We start from the raw sequence: 22,432 nt of genomic DNA, 5'->3' as shown, positions 1-22,432 counted from the left end.
TCCTGCTGATTGACACAGAAGGCTGACTCTAAAATGTTGCAAGAGAAGGTTAATTTCATGTGCAGAGTCTGCTATCTCTGGCTCATGTCTCCATCTTTAATCTCTCTATGGCTTTATTTCTCATCTATAAAAGTAAAGAGTATAACACCTACCTCTCAGAGTTGTTTTGAGAGTGAATTGAGATAGAAGGATGCTATAGATAGAAGATAGTGCCAGGTACAATAGAATTGCCAATAGTGGTAATTTAAATTGTTACTATTCATTACAAATAACACTTTTACTAATGGATACCGAAATAGACTTGTTTTGTGAAATGATCTTTCAAAACGGGTGAAAGATCTTTCAAAAGACTGCGAACATTTCAGCCTTAAAAATGTGTCCAGATCCAAGTTAGTGGAAGGGTTACATAAACACAGTAAAGTCCACAATGTAGATGTCAAATTTAACATAATAGACATGCCATTGACATAGACTGTGAGCCAAACTGTTTCAAATCCAATCATTAAAAATTCACCAGTGGTGGAGCTATTTAAAATAACTCATGGCTCTTTCCGCAATCCAAACTCACCACTTAGACTTGTATTTTCTAGTACTATTCTCTATTTCCTGTGGCCAACCTGCTCAGCCTTCCTCCTTTTCTCATCTTTAGAGAATACTGAGTTTGTATGATAACTATATTCCGAATACAAAATACTGAGTCTTCTTAGCCAGTTAATAAATCAGAAAAGCAAAAAAAAATAAAACATAAAAAATAAATAAATCAGAAAAGCAATAGGAGGTAATGGACATGTTGAAGGGAAAATGGTGCGAGGCAGTTATATAAACTATATGGACTTTTCTAGATGATTGATACGTAGAGATCTGCTATCATAAGTTTTACAAATGGAAATATGCACCTGCCTATACTGTCTTATATCAATTTTTGTTAGTTGGCTATTGACATCCTTAAAGGCATCATGCTCATTGTCTGTGAAAAACAAGACTTAAACACCTTACTCTGGGCAGAGGAAGCCTGAGAGTAGACGGAGAAAGAGTGGGTACGGAAATAATGGAAAGGGAAAATTCTAATAGACCCACGTGGAGGCATCTCTTCAAGCTTGAAGGGAAGTAATTTAACCCAAAGACATGGGAAAATGACTTGAAATCACACAGAAAATTGGTGTGTGAATCAGAATTAGAAATCTGATCTCCTAATGATCACTTCTAAATAGGGACACTAAAAGATCTGAGAAAAAATTCAAATATCCCATGTTGGAGCTCTAGGGGTGGTGGATACCAAATACAACATAATCTCTTTGATTTAACTTTCATAAACGCATTAAAACACAGTCTCTGCTACTGCGGCTTTTAGATGTGACCAAATCTCTCCAAAATGAAATAACATGTAAGGCCAAAGCACCCGTCCTCTTCCTCAGTAGATTCATCTCTATGCATCACCCTCTACCATATAGCAACTTTTGTCTCAAACAGACCAGAGACACTGAAAATTGTTTTTGTTACTTTAAAAACGAAGGCTAAAGACACGATGGACAAATATTGGTACATAAAAATTGATAATTCAACTCATTTAGATTGATTACCTATAATACTCCAATTAAATACTAAAGTTCAAAATTACAGGATATTATTCTACCTGGGAAAGCAGGGACATTTAAATGCAAGACCCTTTCCACAGACCCTTCCCCACAATGGGCTCTGGTGTGATTCAATCTCTCCAGGTGAGGTCACGTGCAAGCTCCATACAGACCTACAAGGTTGTTTGTTCTCACTGAGAAAGTAACAACTTTCTATTTCCTTAGTTACAGGCTTATTAGTTACAGGCTGACATCCTGACAGAATAGGGTCAAAGTCTCGAGAGCCTGGAGGGAAAAAGCAAAGATTAAAACCCAAAAATGGTCTTGGCCGAAGAATGGCATAAATGCAAATGGTAGCACCTCAGCTTAAACACTCCGAAACCAGATACAGTAGTTCCTCGGGTTACGTCGGAGATCCGTTCCTAAGGCACAAAGTAAGGCGATTTTCCCATAAGTCGGAACCCACCTACATAAGCATCCACGTCACTCACATGGAGCACATACACAGCAGTAATGAAGTGAAACACTAAAAACAATTTAAAAAAAACAATTCCTGACCTTTACTTGTGGTAAATAAATAATGAAAAACATAAAGCACATATGTACATACGTCGAAGTGATGGAATCTTTTTTTTTTTTATAAATAAATGGGAGATGGTGACGTAACCCGAGGACTGTCTGTATATAATTTACTCCCCTTAGGCCAAATATAGAAGGCCCTCCAGCCTGCCCTCTTATTTAACGGTACGGAAGGTTTTCAGTATTTTTCCATCTCCACGTTCAGACCATATCAGGAAATGTCCACATAAACCACCAGAAAGACATGCACATCATATAAAGAAGGGAGCATTTCCCGGCGGACCCATGCATTCACAGTGCTATCTAGATAGACTTCATGTATTCAAGTGCGTGAGACAGCTGCAGCTCACCAATCGTGTAGAACCTCTTCAGCTCACTCCTGCGGGAAGGATGCTTCGGTGTGTTGGCTGTGTTGGCTGTATTGGCTGTGTTCTGTTCTTCTTCAATGATGGGTGTCTTGGGTGCAGGGGGCTTACTGACTTGTGGCATTTGCTTTCCTGCACCGGCCAAAGGGTTGAACCCTGGAGCAGTAATATCCACCGACTGGGACTTTTTCTTCAACCTACAGACAGAGAATATCACAGGCTGTGAGGACTGACTCGAGGGATAAAATATTTCCAACAACTGAGTTATGTTTGGCCCTGAAATAGAACCAAGTTTATTCAGAAATTATAGACCTTCCCGACAGGGTTTTAAATTCTCCAAATGTTCTTGAAACCAGTTGGGAAAAATAAATCTTCTTCTGGTTAACCATTTTGGAAGGGTTCACTAAAATATATTAAAATGTATGGTGATAAAGGACTTCTGCTTTTCTAATAATAGCAAACTAAATGCACTCGGCTATTGCTTTTGGTTCTGGAAGGAGTATTTAATGCTATAGCCAAGCACTAGTTAGAAATAAATAATTGCACCCCAGAAAAGGAAAAGGAAAGGATTACCTGGGTAACTAGAGGCTGCCAGTGCTTTGCTATTGAGTCTATGACAGCATCTAAGCTGTAAAAATTATAGAGTTCACACGGTTCCTCCAGACACTCTCAGTGACAATAAAAGTATTGCCCACGTCTACAGTCTAAAGAGCTGACATCAGACCTAACTTGGAAAGCAAAAAGCTATCCATAAAACATTTTCCCCACTCATGCATGAGAATGTTTCCCTTGGGGTAAAAATCATTGGTAAACGATATGAGCTAAATTCACATACGTCAAGCTATACAACGGTATTTGTAATGTAGTTTAACCCTGAGCCCAGAATATTCTGGGCCCTTGATATTTCTCAAGTCGGTTTGCCCTACAGAACACAAGTTGGCTGTTTTCTTTATCAATTATGGTAGTCACACCTGGACGTTTGCAATTTTCGAAAAAGTTTCATACCTCCTCATACCCCCAGGCTTTATTTCTACTTTCTGGACATAAAGTACATTAACTTCCATTTTCTGATCTACCCTGCTGGACTCAGCTTCAGTGTGGCCTCCTGTGGGAGCTTCCACTGACATGAGCCTTGGCAGCCTCACACCTCTCCACAGAGGGGTTATTCATAATTAACACGAAATGAGCTTCCCATAAATTGAATTTACCACAGCAAAAGCCTCGTTAAAGGGATAGAGTGTATCAATAGCAAAGGATCCATTAATGAAAGTAGTGTTTACTAAATTGCATCCAATTCATTATCACCTATATGATTTATGCCATATCCACATATTACCTACTTAATATTTATGAACAAATGACTTGCTTTATCCAAATTGCCAACATATACATTAAAAAGTGTTCAACAGTGTTAGCCATAAGAAACGTAAAGTAAGACCGTATTGTCCTCATAACACACCCCCGATGGCTAAAATGTAAAATACATGGTAGCAAGTGTGGCGATGAGGAGCAATTGGAATTCTTCAACATGCTAGGGGGATGTAAACTGGGTCGACCCCTTTAGACTACTGTCTAGCAATATCTGCTCAGCTGAAGGCATGTATCTTTTAAGTAAGTGAGTGAGTGTGTGTGTGTGTGTGTGTGTGTGTGTGTGTGTGTGTTTCAGAGAGGTAAGGAGAGGGAGAGAGAGATAGAAACATTAATGATGACAGAGAATCACTGATCGGCTCCCATCTGCATGCCGTCCCCCCCGCCCCCACTGGGGATTAAGCCAGCAACCCAGGCATGTGCCCTGGCTGGAAACTGAACCCTGATCTCCTGGTTCATAGGTCAACGCTCAACCACTGCGCTATACCAGCTGGGCAAAGGCATGTATCTTTTGACCCAACTATTCTATTCCTAAGATTTATCATACACAAATATGGATATGTTCGCCCAAAGACAAAGTTAAGAGTGTCCACTTATAATACACAGTCGAAATGTCTACTCACAGTAGAAATGGGTGAGTAAACTGTGATAATATTTATAAAATGAAATTTTATACAGCAATGGAAATTAATGAACTATAACCACTTGCAACAACATGGATGGTTTTCATAAAAAAAATAATGCTGGGCAAAAGCCAGATGCACAAGAGTGCATACTGTAGGATTCCACAGCCCTTTCTCCAGCCTCTTTAGAGTGAGCAAAGGACATGGCTGTGGCCTCTAAAGGCCAAAGGCAGGCAGAAATGCTTTTCCCCTCTTCTTTTTGCCCTTCCCCAATCTTGAAGGGTATCATGTTCTCATTGTGGTTGCTGGAGGCTGGAACACTGCTAACAGGTTTGCTGACTTGCTTAAGAAAAGACTTCCACTTGCATGTTCTTAGAAAGCAGAACTGTGTGGGTAACTGAATTTACTCCCTTAAAGATTCTAAAAATGACTACTAGGGTTGACAGAGAAACCTGCTAAATGCTACCTTCCATTTCCAAATTTCATGAAAGGAGAACTCTTTCCAAATTTTTAACAATGTCTTAATTAAATGTGTAAAAGAAGTGTAAATATAGCATAATGGAATATGTAGGTGTACACTAGAGAAAATACCCATTGATAATAAATGCAACATTACAAATAGAGACTAAAATAATCTCTTCAGAGATCTTTGTTTAACGTGCTTTGTATTCCCAAAGGACACTGAGTGCCACGGTCTTGGATGTATGAACAATGAGAGTTAAAGGAGCCTTCCCCTCTTCTCGTGACTCCGCTAGGCAGACTGGTGGTTAATTTCTGCCTTTTCTTGTTTCTCCTTTTCAGCAGATTCTTACCCTTCCCCAGATGCACTCCAATGTTGGTAAGAATGTTGGACACTTTTTTTTGAGACTCAGTTGCCTCACCTATAAAATGGGGAGCAAACATACTCAAACGTTCTGAGGGTTAAGAAAACCTCCTGTGGCAAAGTGCCTCGTACACCACCTACACAGGATGCTGTCGATAAGATACATGCAAGTTCCAATCTCTCTCTAAGAGGATGTAAGGGGATGACATAATTTTCTTCTTCAAATATTCAAGGGTGCTGAGGAAACTATCGGGATCCTTCCCTGCTGTGCTATTTTAGATAATATTGAGCCTGCATTTTGTAGGAAGTTTCACCTATTTCAAAGTGTGAATTTGAGGGAAGGAGTGTAAAATAATATGGGACAGACTAAATGGGAGTCCTTTACGTTGTGTGCAAGGTAGTATTTCTACTGTGAGAGTCCCCAAACCTTTTGTACAACAAGTTCATTCATCGATACTTCACTTGGGCATATACATTTTTTTTTTTAAAAAAATCAGTGTGCGGTTGATTGAAAACTGCAATCTCATAAGCAGAGGTTGAGACCAGGGAACCATGAAGAAGTAAAGACAAGAATTCTAAAGGAAATGTGGAGGGTTTTTTACTTACTTACTCTGTAAAAATAGTGTTCATGCCAATTTCAACTAGTTCTCCAAGGAGCAGGAGACGCCCTGTAGGCCAAGGATGAAATATGAAATCACAGAAACTTGAGAAAAAAAAAGAAGGGGCAGAAAACTTCCCATGCCAGCCAATGTAAAGAGAATTACTCTCATAGCAATCAGCTAAATTTTCTGAATTATATTTGAGCATAACTTATTTCTGTTTTACTAGAAACATAAGGAATCTTCCACTCATTTTCCACATTGTTGTTTGAGTAGGATAAAATACCTTCTCACTTAAATGAGTTAATGGGCATCCCAATGCCCAGGGCTTGTGCCAACAGTGACTGGATATGGCTTTCCATTGCCCACAGCAGAGGGCTCGCTCCTCTCCAAGATCTGGGTCGATTCTCTATTTCAATAGCTTCCACCGTGGAGAAGCGTTCTCCAAGCTTCTTTACTTCCAGCTCTTTATTACTAACTATCATTTATTACCAGTCATACTCCTGTTTTTTACCTTCCATTTGCCTCTCACATTGTGGGGTTTTCACCGTCTAACTATCTCCACCCATCTATCGTCTTCCATTCAAGTCATAACCAAGCAACACTTTTCATCGTTCTTTGTCTCCCAGGCTCTGCAACTTTAAAGAGTTTTATCATTTTGTCTAAATGCTGCATGATAAAACTCTACCGTAAGCCTAAACTAATTCTTGATATGACTTATTTGCATAAGAAAAAAGATTTTAAGTACTTTGAGTTCTCAACTGGAATTACCTCTTCCATCATGTGGACTTCAAATGATACCTGCATGATAACTACATGTTCCTGAGTTTCGTCGCTATCTGGATAAAATGAACCTTCTACTATCCACTTAGCAGAGTTTTAGTGTACCATGGGTCATGGGCAACAGTTGAGAAAATCGGTAATACATTTTAAATATACTAAAATACAGACCATAGTATATTGATGATTTTCCCTAGATCACAGGAATTTAAGGTGGTATCATAGGAATTTAAGTTGGTATAACATGAACATGTAAAAGCCACATCTTCATATATTTGACTATGCACCTTGGGAATAATTGCAGAGTGGTTGAGACTACAGACATGGTGGCCAGAATCCCTAATCTGGTACTTACTACCTGTGTAACCTAGGTCAATTTTCTTAACCTCTCATTGCCCCTGTTTTTTCATATGTAAAATGAAGATATTAATAATACCTATGTCACAAAATTGTCATGAGAATTAAATTAATATTTATAAAAGCACTTAGGATACTTGGTATGTAATAAGTATTATATACGTTTTTGCTTTAAACAATAACACAAGGAAACATGGTCATTGAGCTTTTATAAAACACAGCATACAGGCCATATGCTATATAGTAATTATTTCATTTACTGATCACTACAAACCTAAGAGGTAGGTATCATATAGCCTATTTGTTGTGGGGTCAATTGAGGTTTAGAGAAAGTGACAGGGCTAAAATTAGGGACGCTTAAATCCAACTAGGACATTTTGTCTAAAACGCCACACTAAAGAATTAGGAGATGAATTTCAGCTCTCACACTAGCCATGTGGCTTTGGACAAGGACCTGGACTGTCTAGGTATCAATCCACAATGGTACTATCTGCCTACTTTACCCGAGAGAGTTGTTGTGAGCATAAAATAGCTTAATTTATGTGAAAGCACTTTATAAAATGCCACAGACATCTACATTATGAGTAGTAGCTATCAAATTCACCCTGTGTCCATTCATTTGTTGTCTATTTACACAAATGTATGTTACACATAGATACATGGATGCATGTGAATGGCTGTGCCCCACAGACCCAAAACTTGTAGTCCTTTCCAGTAATTTCCAGCAAGAAGACCATCTGTGGTTTGCACAACTCATTACTGTGAGCGAAGCTGTCTTCTGGCTTCCTGAAAGAGCTCATGTAAGGATATTTTTTTAATCAGTAAAGCTGCTGAGAATGCAGCTATTTCAAGTTGGATACTGCGGTTGCTGCAAAAATCTCAAGTCACTCAAAAGGAGCTTTTTGAGAGCAAATGCCTAAAAAATTTTCACATGGAAAAATTAAGGGCTTTTGTTAGTCCTCTTATACAGTCTGACTACAAATCAGCAGCTAAAAAAAAAACAACACAAAAAAAACCCACAAAATCAGCAAAAAACAAGCACACTCAGAAGTACAACCAGAAGAAATAACAGATTGAAAACCAATGCATTAAAACAAGAAAACAACCCTTTGGGATATAGAATATGCCAATTACAGCCTGCTCCGTAACTGCTGGGGGCACACTGTTCTTTGTGTCCCTGAACACAAGGGTTGAGACAGAAAATATAATTAATGAGGAATCGGAAATTAAACAACTTACAATTCCAAATCAATGCAAAATGTTTCAACAGAAGTATCCTTTGGGCGTACAATTGATTTTGGAATCATTAATGGGACACCCAAACTAGATACCTTATTATAATAAGGTATGTTTCTAGCCCTGTATTCATGCTAAGAAATTTATGTTTCCCTAATTTGGAAGTTGAACAAAACAGGAAATTCAAGAATGAAGGAAGCCACAGGTGCAACGATATGTAGGAATGATTTGCTAGAATCCTCTTGTTAAATGCAATTGAATTCAGCTCTGTCAAGAGCAAGACCAATGTACATACCATGGCTTGTATGGAAGCATACATGTATTCATTGCTATTATACCTAATTTTATTCTAAAAATACTAAAAATTAAATTAAAAACCAATCTGCCTCTCCAGCGTTTCATGAACCCTCACATAAAATGTCAGCAATTCTTATTGAACTTTTATGAAAAAAGACATCCAAGTTCTTGAACTTTGCCAGCTGCTTTATATCCCTACTAGAGGCCCGGTGCACGAATTCATGCACTGGTGGGGTCCCTTAGCCTGGCTGGCGGTTGAGGCCTATTGGGAGATTGGCCAGCCGCCCCCCCCCATCAGGGCCTATCAGGGGGGCTAGCCGGCAGGGGGTAGGGACCGTGGGAGGTTGGCCTGCCAACCCCTCTCCCATCCCCCCATCAGGGCCCAGAGGGAGGGGCCGCAGGAGGTTTGCTGTGGGAGAGCACTGACCACCAGGGGACAGCTCCTGCGTGGAGCATCTGCCCCCCTGGTGGTTAGTGTGCGTCATAGGGATTGGTTGACTGCTCGTTCCGCAATGGTCGCTTAGGCTTTTATATACATAGACGCCTATACCAGTCCAAAGAAAAGAGGTAGGAGAGAAGTTTCTTCTGTTAGGACTCCTTACCCCCAGATTGACTTAATTCCTACATTCACAGACATTCTGTTCATTCACCATATTACTCCTAGGACTTAGCATAGTTCTTGGCATGTAGTAGGCACTTATTATATAAATTGTTGAATGAATAAACAAATGGCTTTAGCATGGGGAAAAGCCACAAGAAATAATACAAAAATGCAAGCAAGTTTATATATAATAATCCATGAAAGTAATTTAAGAGAGTAAGATAGTTGGTAGCTGATCTGATGATCAATTTAATACATTCACATAACATAGACTTCATCCCTCCCCATTATGGGAATGTGTTTTTGAGCTTGGACAAAGGAAATAGTTTATTCTGTTATCAATACTATGATAAATATTTCACTTTATTTACTATATCCAGCTTTGTAATTTCATTTTTTAAATACCTAATTGGCTTTATTCAATAATTCAAGAATCAGACAGCATCCCATCTAGTAAATAAAATCTAGTTTTGTAATTTCTACAGAAACACTGTAGCTTTAATAAATTGCTATCCTTATGCAAAAAAGTTTCAATGTTGGTATGGAGGAGTGAAAAGAGCAAGGACTCTGGAATCAAATATTTAGGTTCAAGTTCAGGATCTATTCTTTTAAGCAATCTAATGATGAAACAACTTTTGATTACAAAATTCTACCTATGTTTTTTGAATAGTCATTCAATTTTTTGCATATTTTCTTTCTACTATAAAGTTTCAAAACATTAAGTCAAATAGTAGTAATATTTTTATGAGATTTCTCCTTCCATGTACTTTCCAATTATACCACTATATTGCATGCATTAACTTTGAAATTATACGAATTTCCAATTTATTTCAGTTTTTGCCTTGGAACTTACTTCAAAGCCTTTCAACTGGAAAATCCTGAAAGTAGAAACCCATTATGCAAATCAAAGATTAGGCCTTGAAGGATTTGAAAGTCAAATTCTTGTAAATGTTAAACCGTCTTTTGCAATAACTCACAGTGATGAAATTTAATTTTATTACCTTTTATGAAATGATTTGTAACATTCTATTGCCACAAGGATTGCATTCTGTTTATTCATTTTAGGAAGAAGGAATCAGAAAAAAGAAGACTATTTTAAGACTTTAGGATTATATCCAACATTGCTGATTAAAGGATTCTTCTATATTTCACAAGGCCTATTACAAACTCTCTGCATAAAGCATATGGACTAGCTGATTAAAATATAGTTTTGCTTATGCACAATATAAGGCAACTCCAAAATTAATCAAGATAGTTTCTGCAAATCATAATAATCTGGGCCGAATCCCAATAGTTTATAGTGAAAATGCCAATATAGCACACAACCTCTCATCTTAATATCTCCAAATGAAGATGTGAGAAACAGAAAAAGGTATAGAAAAAAATATGTATCTCTTATTTGCACATTAATTCAGAAATAATGGAAACATCACTGTGGTTAATTCATTACTTCTTTGCCTCTTTCAAACTAAATCATCTTACTGATGAATATTAAAAAATCCGGTGATCAACCTAAAGGTTTTCAAATGAAAATATTTTGTTCTTTTTAAAAGTTAGATTGCATTATTGACTATATTATTGATTGAAAAGGATATTTTTGAAAATGACTCTATTTAGATCCTGATTAGCTACCCTAGATAGGGCATGCCATGTCCTCTCCCCCACTCTGAGAATCACTGGGGAGTCTGTTCTAGTTTTCTTCTGTTCAGATGATAATGGTGTAACACATGAGGGCTAGGTAGTGCCCCAGAACAATGAAGTTGGATTTTAGACTTTTTCAGATAAACATCTTATATAATATTTAATGTTATATGAAAGAAATCACTATCATATTCCAATGGTTACTCTATAAACGTCATTAATCTTTCCCCATTACTTTAAGATTTCTTATTCCTGTTACAGAAGAAAATATGATCCTTCTTTTGTTAAAGCCAATCTCTTCACGTGTTCTCTGAATCCAATTGCATCCTCTCTCTGTACGTGGAGTGTTAATGTACGACTGACGGTAAATCCTCAACCAACTGAGGGACAGGTGCAGGAGTCAGGGACCCCATGGCAAGCTGACAGCTTGGAGAAGTAGTGTCCTGGTTCAGAGAACACCCATGGGCACCAGTTCCCAAGAGAGAACGCAGACCACATTGGGCCTGCATTCACAGCCCTTTCCAGTGTCTGACACATCACTGTTCTTCCTTGGGTAGACGCAGACACAGAGAAGCGAAGCTCTCTTCTAAATCCTTCATAAAGGAAGGACGTTTCCATTTTCCCTGAAAAGGAAGGGTGTGGCTCGGTGACAAAGGGGTGAATAATTTTGATTTGATTCCTGGTCAGGGCCCATATTTATACCTCACCCAAACTCCCCAGTATAGCAAACTGAAATATATAATTAGTTAGTTGGTATTATCCGTTACCTATGGCACATCTTAAACTTAACATATCCTTAAATAAATTCTCAATTCCTAAACTCACCCCTAGCCTTTTTTCTGTCTTCTCTATCTCTGTAAATGGCACTACCAACCACACAGCCACTCAAGCTAGAGACTTGGAAATTACACTTGATTCCTTCCTTTGCACCTTTCTCTCTGATTTGTCAACAAATTCTCTCTATTCTGCTTTCAAATTATATATTGAATCTCTCCACTTCTCTCCATATTTTTACCAGCTCCCTAGTTAGACTCCTATGGATCATTGCCAAAGCCTCAGATTAATCTCCCAAGTTAAGCTTTTCTCTTTGGCTACCTCTTCTTCCGGCTAAACCATTCATCAATGCAGGCCCAGCAAGGACTTTTAAGCATAGGTGATAGGTTGTTTTCTCACTTCAAAGGCGTGAATGGCTTCCTACTGTGGTCAAATGAATTTCTAAACTTCTTCCCAAGGTCCATAAGACCCTACTTCATCTTGAGCTACTCTTCCTTTTTTTAAATCTTTATTGTTCAGATTATTATAGTTGTTCCTCTTTTTTCCCCCCATAGCTCCCCTCCACCCGGTTCCCACCCCACCCCATGCCCTTAACCCCCCCACTGTCCTCATCCATAGGTGTATGATTTTTGTCCAGTCTCTTCCAGCACCCCCCCAGCCCTTTCCCCCCAAGGATTGTCAGTCCACTCCCTTTCTATGCCCCTGATTCTATTATATTCACCAAATTATTCTGTTCATCAGATTTTTTATTCACTTGATTACATATCTATCAACAAGTGAATCTAAAAATTGAGCTATGCTTCTTGCCCATGCTCTAGTCACCATGGTATCCCTCAAGACTCTCAAACATGTCAAGCTCTTTGCCTCTTCAGATCCTTTGCAAAGCTATTCCCTCCCACTGGAAATCTCTGAGTTGCTGGTTTTTTAAAGTCTTCTCAGAGAAACCATCCCTCAAGATTCTAAGTAGGCTGTTTCTTATCACCTGCACCTCAACCCCCTCAACTCCAGGTTACTCTGTTCATCTGTTTCTCATGGTATTCACCAGAAAGTCTAATGCATATTGGTTTATGTTTGCTTTTTCTCTGTCTCTCTCACTTCACTCTTCCCTCTGGTGGGGCTGAAAGCACACATCCTCTGTGCACCTAACACAGTGCCTTGCACATTATGTGGACACCAAAAATATTTACTATATAAATGAATGAGTGAATGATCCCTCCTCATAGACTTCACACATGCCTTTATTCAGAAGACTTACAGGGCAGGAGGTTATGTTTATTTTCTCCACCTTTCATTCTTAATTCGGCTCAGTCACATGTCTCAAATCGTCCTCAAAAAGTTACTGTTCTGTCTCTTTGGTTAGAAAACCGCAATATTCATAACAATTAGGTGAAAAGAGAGCTGCCTCCTGATCTATGACCCGAGTCAACTTTGAAAGCTGAAAATTATGGTTGCACACATGGTCTCAGAAATAGACTTGGGGTATTTTCAAATACGCATTGATAAGCTGGCGTTATGCTTACAGGCATCTCACTCCTGCCTCTTCCAGGCCTGATACTTCTGCAGGTGGTACATTACATTAGAAGGACAATCAGGTGGAGACTAAATGCAAAACATCGCACAGTGACAAAGCCAGGGGAGAAGGGGCCGTGAAAAAATATGTCCATATATATGTTCCCTTCTAAACGCATTAAGGGCTCATAGAAATTCCAACATAACTCACCATTCAAGACTAAGAAGTAAAATTTGATGATGGAAAAAAAGTAGCAATCTATATTTAATTGGACTACTTTTAATTCTGTAGGGAACCCGAGCTCAACCACTTAATTCCACTGTGGCAGGAATCTTCTCTAATAAAATGGTAATATGCAAATTAACCATCACTCCGCTGCATAAGCCACGCCCACCAGCCAAGCACACCCACCAGCCAATCAGGGCAAGTATGCAAATTAACCCAAACCAAGATGGCTACAGCCACAGAGAGCAAGGTTTCCCAGGTAACAGAGCAAGCCAAGCTTTCCATAGCCGTTGCAGGCCTAAGCCTCCACTCAAGCTACAAAGTTTCAATTATAGAAGGTAAACAAATTCAAACAAATGGCAACAGAATGGAGCTTGAGAGAGCAGGCCAGGGTTGCCGGCGGCAACAGGGGAAGCAAAGCTTTAAAGCACACCCTGGCCGGGCCCACCCGCTTAAGGCAAAAAAGTTTCAACTGTAGAAGGTGAATTAACTGCCACAGAGATGGCTGCCGCCTGGGAGGGAACAGCAGGCTTGGCTCTGCTCCAGGCTACAAAGTTTCAATTGTAGAAGGAAAATAAATCCCAGATACCAAGGCCTCCGCTTGGGTTGCCAGGGGGCGTGGCCCGCCTGCAAACCAGCACAGGCCCCTCGCTCAGGCCACCCCACACCCCAAGAGAACCCCACCCTGATCCGGGACACCCTTCAGGGCAAACCAGCTGGCCCCCACCCGTGCACCAGGCCTCTATTTTATCTAATGAAAGAGTAATATACAGATTGATCATCACTGCAACACACAATATAGCTGCCCCCATGTGGTCAAAGATCCTGCCCCCATGTGGACACAAGATGGCCACTACAAGATGGCCAGCAGGGGAGGGCAGTTGGGAGGCACCCGGCCTGCAAGGGAGGGCAGTTGAGAGGGACCAGGCTTGCAAGGGAGGGCAATTGGAGGTGATCAACCCTGCAGGAGAGGGCAGTTAGGGGTGACCAGGCTGGCAGAGGAGGGAAGTTGGGGGCAAACAGGCTGGCAGGGGAGCAGTTAAGCATCAACCAGGCTGGCAGCGGAGTGGTTAGGGGGTGATCAGGCTGGCAGGCAGAAGCGGTTAGGGGCAATCAGGAAGGCAGGCAGGCAAGCAGTTGGGAGCCAGCAGACCTGGATTGTGAGAGGGATGTCCGACTGCCCGTTTAGGCCCGATCCCACCAGGATCGGGCCTAAACGGGCAGTCGGACATCCCTCCAGGAGTCCCAGATTGGAGAGGGTACAGGCTGGGTTGAGGGACAACCCCCCGCCGTGCACGAATTTCGTGCACCGGGCTTCTAGTGAGAGTAATAACTTCTTGAACTCACGCTCTACAAATGATGGCCTTTAGTCTGTAAGCCATAAGCTACTTGAGATCGGGGACTATCTTATTCATATCTGAACCACCAGCGCCCTGTATCCCATCAGGCACATAAAGGCCTGACTTAAAGGCTTGACTTCACCTGGGGATATGCTGAAGAACCTGGTCCAAAAGCCATGGGAGGGGTGGCCCTGAAGTCTCTTGAACACACCTAGTTGCTTTCTCTCACAAACCTGATGCTGTCAGTACAGCACTGTCCTGGGCTCCTTTTCAGACCAGTGTTCTGGACGACACTCTGCCGTTACTAGGAATAAAATGTGATGTAAGACCCTTCACCTGGCCCTCAGCATTCTCATCTGTACAATGCTGATAATCATCTCTGTGACATTTGCCTAACACGGTTACTTATCTTGTTCACCAAATATATGGTGATTCTCTTCTAAGGTACAGTTCAAGGTGCTGTACTTATCCTCCCCTCCCCCTTTATCCTTGGGGGATACTTACTATACCCCAGTGGATGCCTGAAATAGCAAATCATACCAAACCATATATATATATATATATATATATATATATATATATATATATATATATATATATATGTATATAATGTTTTTTCCTATATATACATTCACTTTATGGTTTCCTTTTGGCATATCCAATTGAAGACATCACTTCTCTTGTGCTTTGGGGCTATTATTGAGAAGTAAAATAAGGGTGCCTGGAACACAAGCACAGCAATACTGCAACAGTCGACCTGATAACAAAGATGGTTACTGAGTGAGTAACGGGTAGGAGCATGGACAAAGGGAGGATTCACCTGCGGGCTGGGATGGATGGAGCACAGAACGTGAGATTCCAATACTCCACTCAGAACTATGCACAATTTAAAACTTCTAAGTGGTTTACATCTGGATTTTTCCATTTAATATCTGCAGATCACGGTTACCACAAGTAACAGAAACCATGGAAAGCGAAACCGAGAATAAGAGGGGACTACTCTCCTGACTCTCTTAATCTCTTCCCAGCCTCCCTTCCCTTTTGAGATTCTTCAGTCTGTTCCATGTTACAAGGAAGCTATAAAACGGTAACTGTCACCTTAATTTAATTACAAGCATTCAATCATTCCTTTTTAGATTCATATGGCACTTGGTCTACATTTCTTCATAGACATTAAATAATTTAATCTACATAACCCCTTGTAAAATAGGCAAAGCAGGGATTTTGTATTTCTGTTAGCTCAGAAGGCTTAAGGGACTGGAAGTGTACGTAGCTAGTGATTGGCATAGGGAACACACAAAACTAGATCCATCCTCCACAGGAGGGCACGTTTTCTGTGCTGCATCACTAGTGTGTACTGAGGGCTTATATGAGCACCACACACACATTCCAAACACTCACTCTCCAGCTCAGGAAGCAAGATAGAAACAGGAAGGAATTAAGCAATACTATCACTCGAAAGGTCTGGGGATGAAATATCTCTATAGTTGATTCTCAGTGTATATCCACTCAAACCATCAAAGTATATCGATAGCACAAAAGAAAGCATTTTAAGAACAAAAGTCATTATTCTACTCATAGCAGTGATTTTTGCCTATTAGCCTAATTAAAGTAAAACCTATTTATATCAGACTTTTACTAAAACGAAATGACAAAAATACAGCAAGTAAAATGGCTAACATAGCTTTGAATTTTAGAAGCAAGATAATTTGAGGAACACCACAGTGCAGAACAGCAAAAGATCTGAGCTGGCTCTGTGTATTGGCGTGTGATGTTCACAAAGGCCAGATGATCTTTCACAGTTTTTCCTCTTTTTCTTCATTTTCCCCCCATCCCTTCTCAATTGCTTATCGCACATAGCTTGAGAATTAATGAAAAAATAATAATTAGTTATTTGGGAACTACTGTGGTGGGATGGAGCATTTCAGAAATGTAAGGCATTGCCGCTACAGTTGTTAAAAATATAGAGAAGTCAAGAAATGTCAAAATGCTGGTAATATACTGACATCACAACTCCTACACCTCCTGCCTACATAGCCAGCCGACTTCACACCTGAAAACACTGCACTGCAAATACGCCAAAACTGTTTACATCTCTGGTCATGTTTCTTAAATATGTTCTTTAAATCAAGTTTAAAATGTAATCTTTTGTGAGTAAATTCTCAAGTACAAAATTTTGTATTCTCAGGAGCTATTTGCAGTTCAGGAATAACTTGGAATTTCTACAGAACAAAGAAGGTGTGAATACTGATTAGACCGACAACAGAGTCATATTAACTAAATCCTGGCCCTTTTTGCAAAAGCTGGTTTATGTAACTTAATTGGCCATCTCTAAAGAGTAAACGCAGATACCCCACATTGAGTCCCTCTAAGTTTGTGCAGTGAAGGTAGTACAGGGCTGCGATATGGCCAGGCGGGTTGTGCACTGCACAATCCCAAGTGGGCAATGTGCAACAGTGTCCCCTCCCCCCCCCCCGGAATTATGTAATGTTGCAGCCCTATAAGTGAATTTAGTTTAAGTAATTGCTTCCTATTAGCAGTTGAGAAAATGTGATGAGCAAATCTAAAGTGATACTGTAGAGGGCAATGAAAACTCATTAGGTAGATGAGGCACTGCATAGAGTGTGTCAATGAGAGGGGAATAAAAGATTTTGATTGATGATTCCATTAGGCACAGTAACATGATAGCATGCATAATTATCAGCGGCATATGGTTGGCATCAATTACCAAAAATTATTAAAACACACACGGGCCTTGGGAAATGGACAATATAAGACACATAGTAACAGTACTATTCAGTGCATACAAAAACTAATTATTGATACTATTTATTTTTAAATAATGTAGTATAATCCTAAGGATGGAGTTGGAAAGTGATCAACCTAGAGAAAGTAACCCCTTTTCTTCTCTTTTGAGGGGATGGTTTTTAAATTGCTATAATATTCAATGAAGTATATCTAGAAACTGTCAAAAGTACAGGACTGGAAAAGAATTAAGAACTTAAGAAACTGCCATAGATTATTCAAATGCAGTTACAGTTGAGTTACTACTTTAGAAGTGTACACACAAGCATACACTCACATAAAACATTCACATCCCCCAACTTTCCTTAGAAACCTAGTCTAACTTTTAACTTTCATTTGCAAGAAAACTTTCCCATACTGCTCAAAGTTGAAATGGATTTACAATGAAAAGTAAGCAGTAGGAGAAATTACATAAGAGTTCTTTCCTATAATCCAATTATTTTTAGAATTACTCATAAAGATTATGTTAAATTTCACTATTAACTAGCTCAAAAGCATCAGGGACCTTCCACCAACTTCTCCTGCTAAGTCACCCACCTCTATCCTAAAATATTTTCTCTTCTTCTGGGTTTACTGGTTTGTTTATCTCTAAACAAAAAATCCTTTCCAACCAATTACGGCACTTTATGTTCTTAAAAAAATATGTAAGTGCTTTTCCTGCCAAGTGCTTTCTTACAGTTCAGATAACAGAATTCAACCAGGAGATATTTTTACTGCTCTTTTATTATACTTTGCAAGTATGAATTAAAACAATCTAGCCGAAATCAGTTTTAAAAGACCAGCTATATGTAGTCTGTCTACCCCTGACATAGCTTGCGACTGTTGGAGCTGGTATATTAACCTCAGGTAATCAGTCTTCAGAATTCATGCTCCAAACCACTGAAATCTAAGAAGGGCATTTGTATAGAGGCAGATGTGAACAAAACCAACTCCGTCTCTGTGTCCCGGATTTTATTTCATTTTTAAGTTTCATGCTGTGACTTTTGACCAACCTCATAGTCCTTATCCAGCATAGCAAAGCCTTCTAGTTGATGATTATCTGTGTTCCTTAAAATGTCATCAATAGATTTGTTAATAATGGCTGAATGGCATGACAACTCAGATACATATCCAACTGGTTACTATCAATTATAAAATAATCATCTATCACAAGACCACGGAGGTATCACCCCCAGCACTACTGCATTTTTTCCCCTTTGTCTTGTCACTCAGGAGCACCTGAGTTATACTACAAAACAAGTACAATAACAGGAATCTGTAGCAGAGAATGATCTGTGCAGAATGGCAGGGTCATGTATTTCTTCCCGTAAGTTACCCTATAATAACTTCTGTTATAGTCTATGGAGTTGCCTACTTTGTTTTTCCGTCTGAAGATACGTTCTTATTTCAGTGGCCATTACACCTTTTCCACTTGGTCAGACACTTCTCTTAAATTCACCTCTTTAAATTACCATAAACTTTCCTAGTCCCTGAAATGGACACACCCACCAGCATTCTGCTGTCCATAATCAGGTGCTGAAAAGCTCATACCTTCCAAGCCCAATAATAATAGTGATCCCCTGTCACATGGAGGTGCCAATTTGACAGGTAAATTAGAAAAGCTCTTTAGATTACACAGTCCATAATGTTATCGATCCTAAGGGAACATTAGTCTGAAATTCGGATGAAATACTATAATAGATATGTTTTTCTCACTCGATTCATGATAACATAGTACAGCTAAGCAATCAAACTTTTGCTTTCAAATTGGACAGCCTTTTTGCCTTCCATGGCCTGTTGTAAGAATTATATGTGAGAGGCCAAAAAAAAAAAAAAGAGGCACAAGCAGAATGTAAAAGAAAATAGAGCCTCCTCATCTGATCTACCTCAAAGAGTACTAAACAGGCAAGACTAAACTTCTCTGATGAGACCCCAGATGTTAAATGTATAGGAACAATTTGATAGGCAGTTGTTTTAAAAGGATTTTAGTAGACTTTTATAGTATTTTAATAAAATTATTTATATACTACTCAAGTTTACCCCCTGAAAAACAGAAACAAATCCTCTTTAGAAATCTCTGCCCTTTCCTCTAGAAATTAAACTGTTAAATTCTACTTTATTAAAGTGCCCCTTCTCCCCTGCCCCCCATATATTTGTGGTCATATCACATAGCTCTTTTCAGAGCCTTCTAGAAAATAGACACGCATACTCTGTGTTATAAGAAAGCCTGTATAGTTATCTTAGGAGTTTATTATTTTACATAACAAAAGGTTACATTTAGTTTTCTTTTAAACCTACAATCTAGTACTCAGAACCCTAACATTTGCTTTATATTCCTAAAGAAACCCTGTGATGCCTAATGAGGGCATTTGCTGCCTAAATAAAACACATATTTTAATAGTCTTTTCAAGTGGTGTTTTCAAAGGCACTGGGAGAAAGGCTGCTGTTGTGCAATGACTACCATTAGGATGCAGTGGTATTCTTTGACCTTTAATTAATCACCATCATCGAAAGGCTTTGACCAGGTGCCCAGTTGTTATAACAGCTTATTTGTGCTGTGACATTATGTTCCTTCCTGTTTTAGAACTGGAAGATAACTCGTGTGGTCATTTGATCTAACAGGAGCTTCCAACCAAGAATACACTAACTTTTTCGGAGAGTTTTCTCTCCTTTTCTGAATGGCATATTTATAACCTTCCCTGTCAATCATTTTCATAACAAAGTCAACCAAAGATGAGTGATGAAATAGCAGATTCCATAGGACATATTAGGGATGTATAATTTGGGTAATGCTAAAAAAAAAAAAAAAAAAAAAAAAAAAAAAAAAGAATGACAGAAAAACCACAATGCCTGACCTGGGCAGGCAGTTTGCAACATGACCTATTGTTAAGAAAAACAACTCAACCAAACTAAATCCTCACAGTACAAAGTTAAGAACAGCTTAGAAAATTTGGGCCTCTGCAGCCCAGACCAGAAGACCATATGGAGTGAGACTACTGACTACTCTGGCTTAACACTGAGAAATTCCTGAGAAATATAGTCACTGGACACTGACATTTAGATGACAAAGGTAGATTTTTAACTTTAGAAGAAATAACATCTCCATGAAGGGACAGGAGTGATAGCTTCACGTGATGTAGTTGTGATGAGTCCCTGCCATGACCTAAGCCATGTAGTTATAGTCTTTACTGGATCAATACATTTGTCTCATATTTTGAAGAGCATTTACCCCTTTAAATAATGTAAACTAAGTTGTATTTGAGGGTTATAGCAAATAACTGTTCTTTTTACCAATTAGCATTCATTTACTCTCCTTTCCATAACTGCTTCCCTATTTCCCTCTGAGGAACAATCTCTCGCCCCCCTCAGTCATGTGCTGCCAGTGACTCACTCCTCACCCAAACCCAAGTGTGGCATGTGATCCAGGCCTAAGCCAATCCTTGAATTGCTTTTCTCTGGTCACAGCTATTAGTTCTGGAATGGGAATGTGACTTAGACCAAACAAGATACAGGAAGATATATACTATTGTTTCCGGAAAATTAATTCTTTTTCATTGTCCCTAAAACTCAGGAAAATAGGCAGGGGTTGCTGCTGCCATTTTGCTAGCACATAAGGACCAAGACTAACATCAACAAAACGGGAGGTATTGACAGGAGATGGAAAGGAACCGAGTCTTGATGACACTTTAAAGTCCTGATTCCTTAGATCTGGGCTTGTCAGCCTATATGAATCAGTAACTTTTTTTGCCATTAGAAAGAAATGTAATAAACTCAATGATTTAATATTAATGATAGAGTAATCCTATAATATGTGGTTTTAGCATGCTTTTCATTTAATCTTTTGTGCATATATATTTTAATAGTGAACTAATTCAGTCAAATAATGAGCAAACTTTCTGTATCTTGTCACCTTAACCTGATTGTATATGAGGTAAGAGTTTGTGTCTCCCATGTCTTTGTATTTCCCAAGGCATCTACCAGTATATTTTTATTGCATATTATCAAAAAAATGTGGTTGATTTACTAACTCTCCCTTTTACTTTTGAATGGGAAATCCTTAGATTTAAATTAGGACAAAATACCAGCTTAATACTGTTCAAAGCATGGTCTTTAAGATTATTTATGTTTGTACATAGTACTATTATTTTTTAACAAATGTGCTGTAGCTTACATATTCAACAGAGTATTTTCCTGAATGTCCCAAATCCAATCATAAAGAAACATCATTCAAATATTCTAAAAAATAACTGACCATTATTCTTCAAAAGTGGCAAGGTCATGGAAGATAGGGAACAACTGGCACAGATTGGGGAGTACAACAGAGACATAACAATGAAATGCAATGTGGGATCCTGGATTAAATCCTGAACCAGAAGGAGCAGTAGCGGAAAACCTGATGGAATTCGAATAGGGTCTATAGATTAGTTAACAGCCCACTTCTAGATTTCAATAATTGAGCTATGGTAATGTAAGAAGTTAACATTAGGGGAAGCTGGATGAAGGGCCCATGGGAAACCTCTCAAACTGTAGTTTCCTTCCACATCTACATCTGATCCCTCTCTAAGTAGCTTGAATGTACCCCAACAGATGCTCTTATTGCTTAAAATATTTTTGGAGTTTACGGTACCTTTCAGAACTGCCTCTATTTAGAGCAAATTTCAAAAACAACCCAAAAAGCTCTCATTAGTTTAAAATCAGAATCACTAGCTTGGCAGTCTGCCTTATTTATGCAAGGCCCTTGAAGAACCTTCCGCATTGGAGCAATGTAGAATGTGACCCAGGAAATCTGTGTTGTAGCTTAATCAAGTCTAACTAAAGTAATTGAAGCAAACTGTAGATGACTTCAGTGACAGGGCTTAGGCCATCATCATTACTCTATGATATCTACATCCATTCCTTTATACTTAGTATAAAAGTGTTTTTCCTTTGGGAGAGAAATCAATTAATACAAATTAA

General features: G+C 39.1%; 1 protein-coding gene across 2 annotated transcripts in view; it reads right to left on the bottom strand.

Moving 5' to 3' along the window:
* Positions 1-22,432, bottom strand: part of OXR1 (oxidation resistance 1) — a 343,514-nt gene that overhangs the window by 173,455 nt on the left and 147,627 nt on the right. For both annotated transcript variants that reach the window (XM_079796642.1, XM_079796637.1), the window contains one exon: positions 2,504-2,715. In XM_079796642.1, the coding sequence (XP_079652768.1) occupies positions 2,504-2,715 (212 nt within the window). Of the gene's footprint in view, positions 1-2,503; positions 2,716-22,432 lie in introns of those variants that run through there.

The sequence above is a fragment of the Cnephaeus nilssonii genome (genome assembly GCF_951640355.1).
Source record: "Cnephaeus nilssonii genome assembly, chromosome: 18".
Classification (NCBI taxonomy): Eukaryota; Metazoa; Chordata; class Mammalia; order Chiroptera; family Vespertilionidae; genus Cnephaeus; species Cnephaeus nilssonii.
Note: the sequence above shows the minus strand (reverse complement) of the source record. Positions and strands in the feature narration are given on the sequence as shown.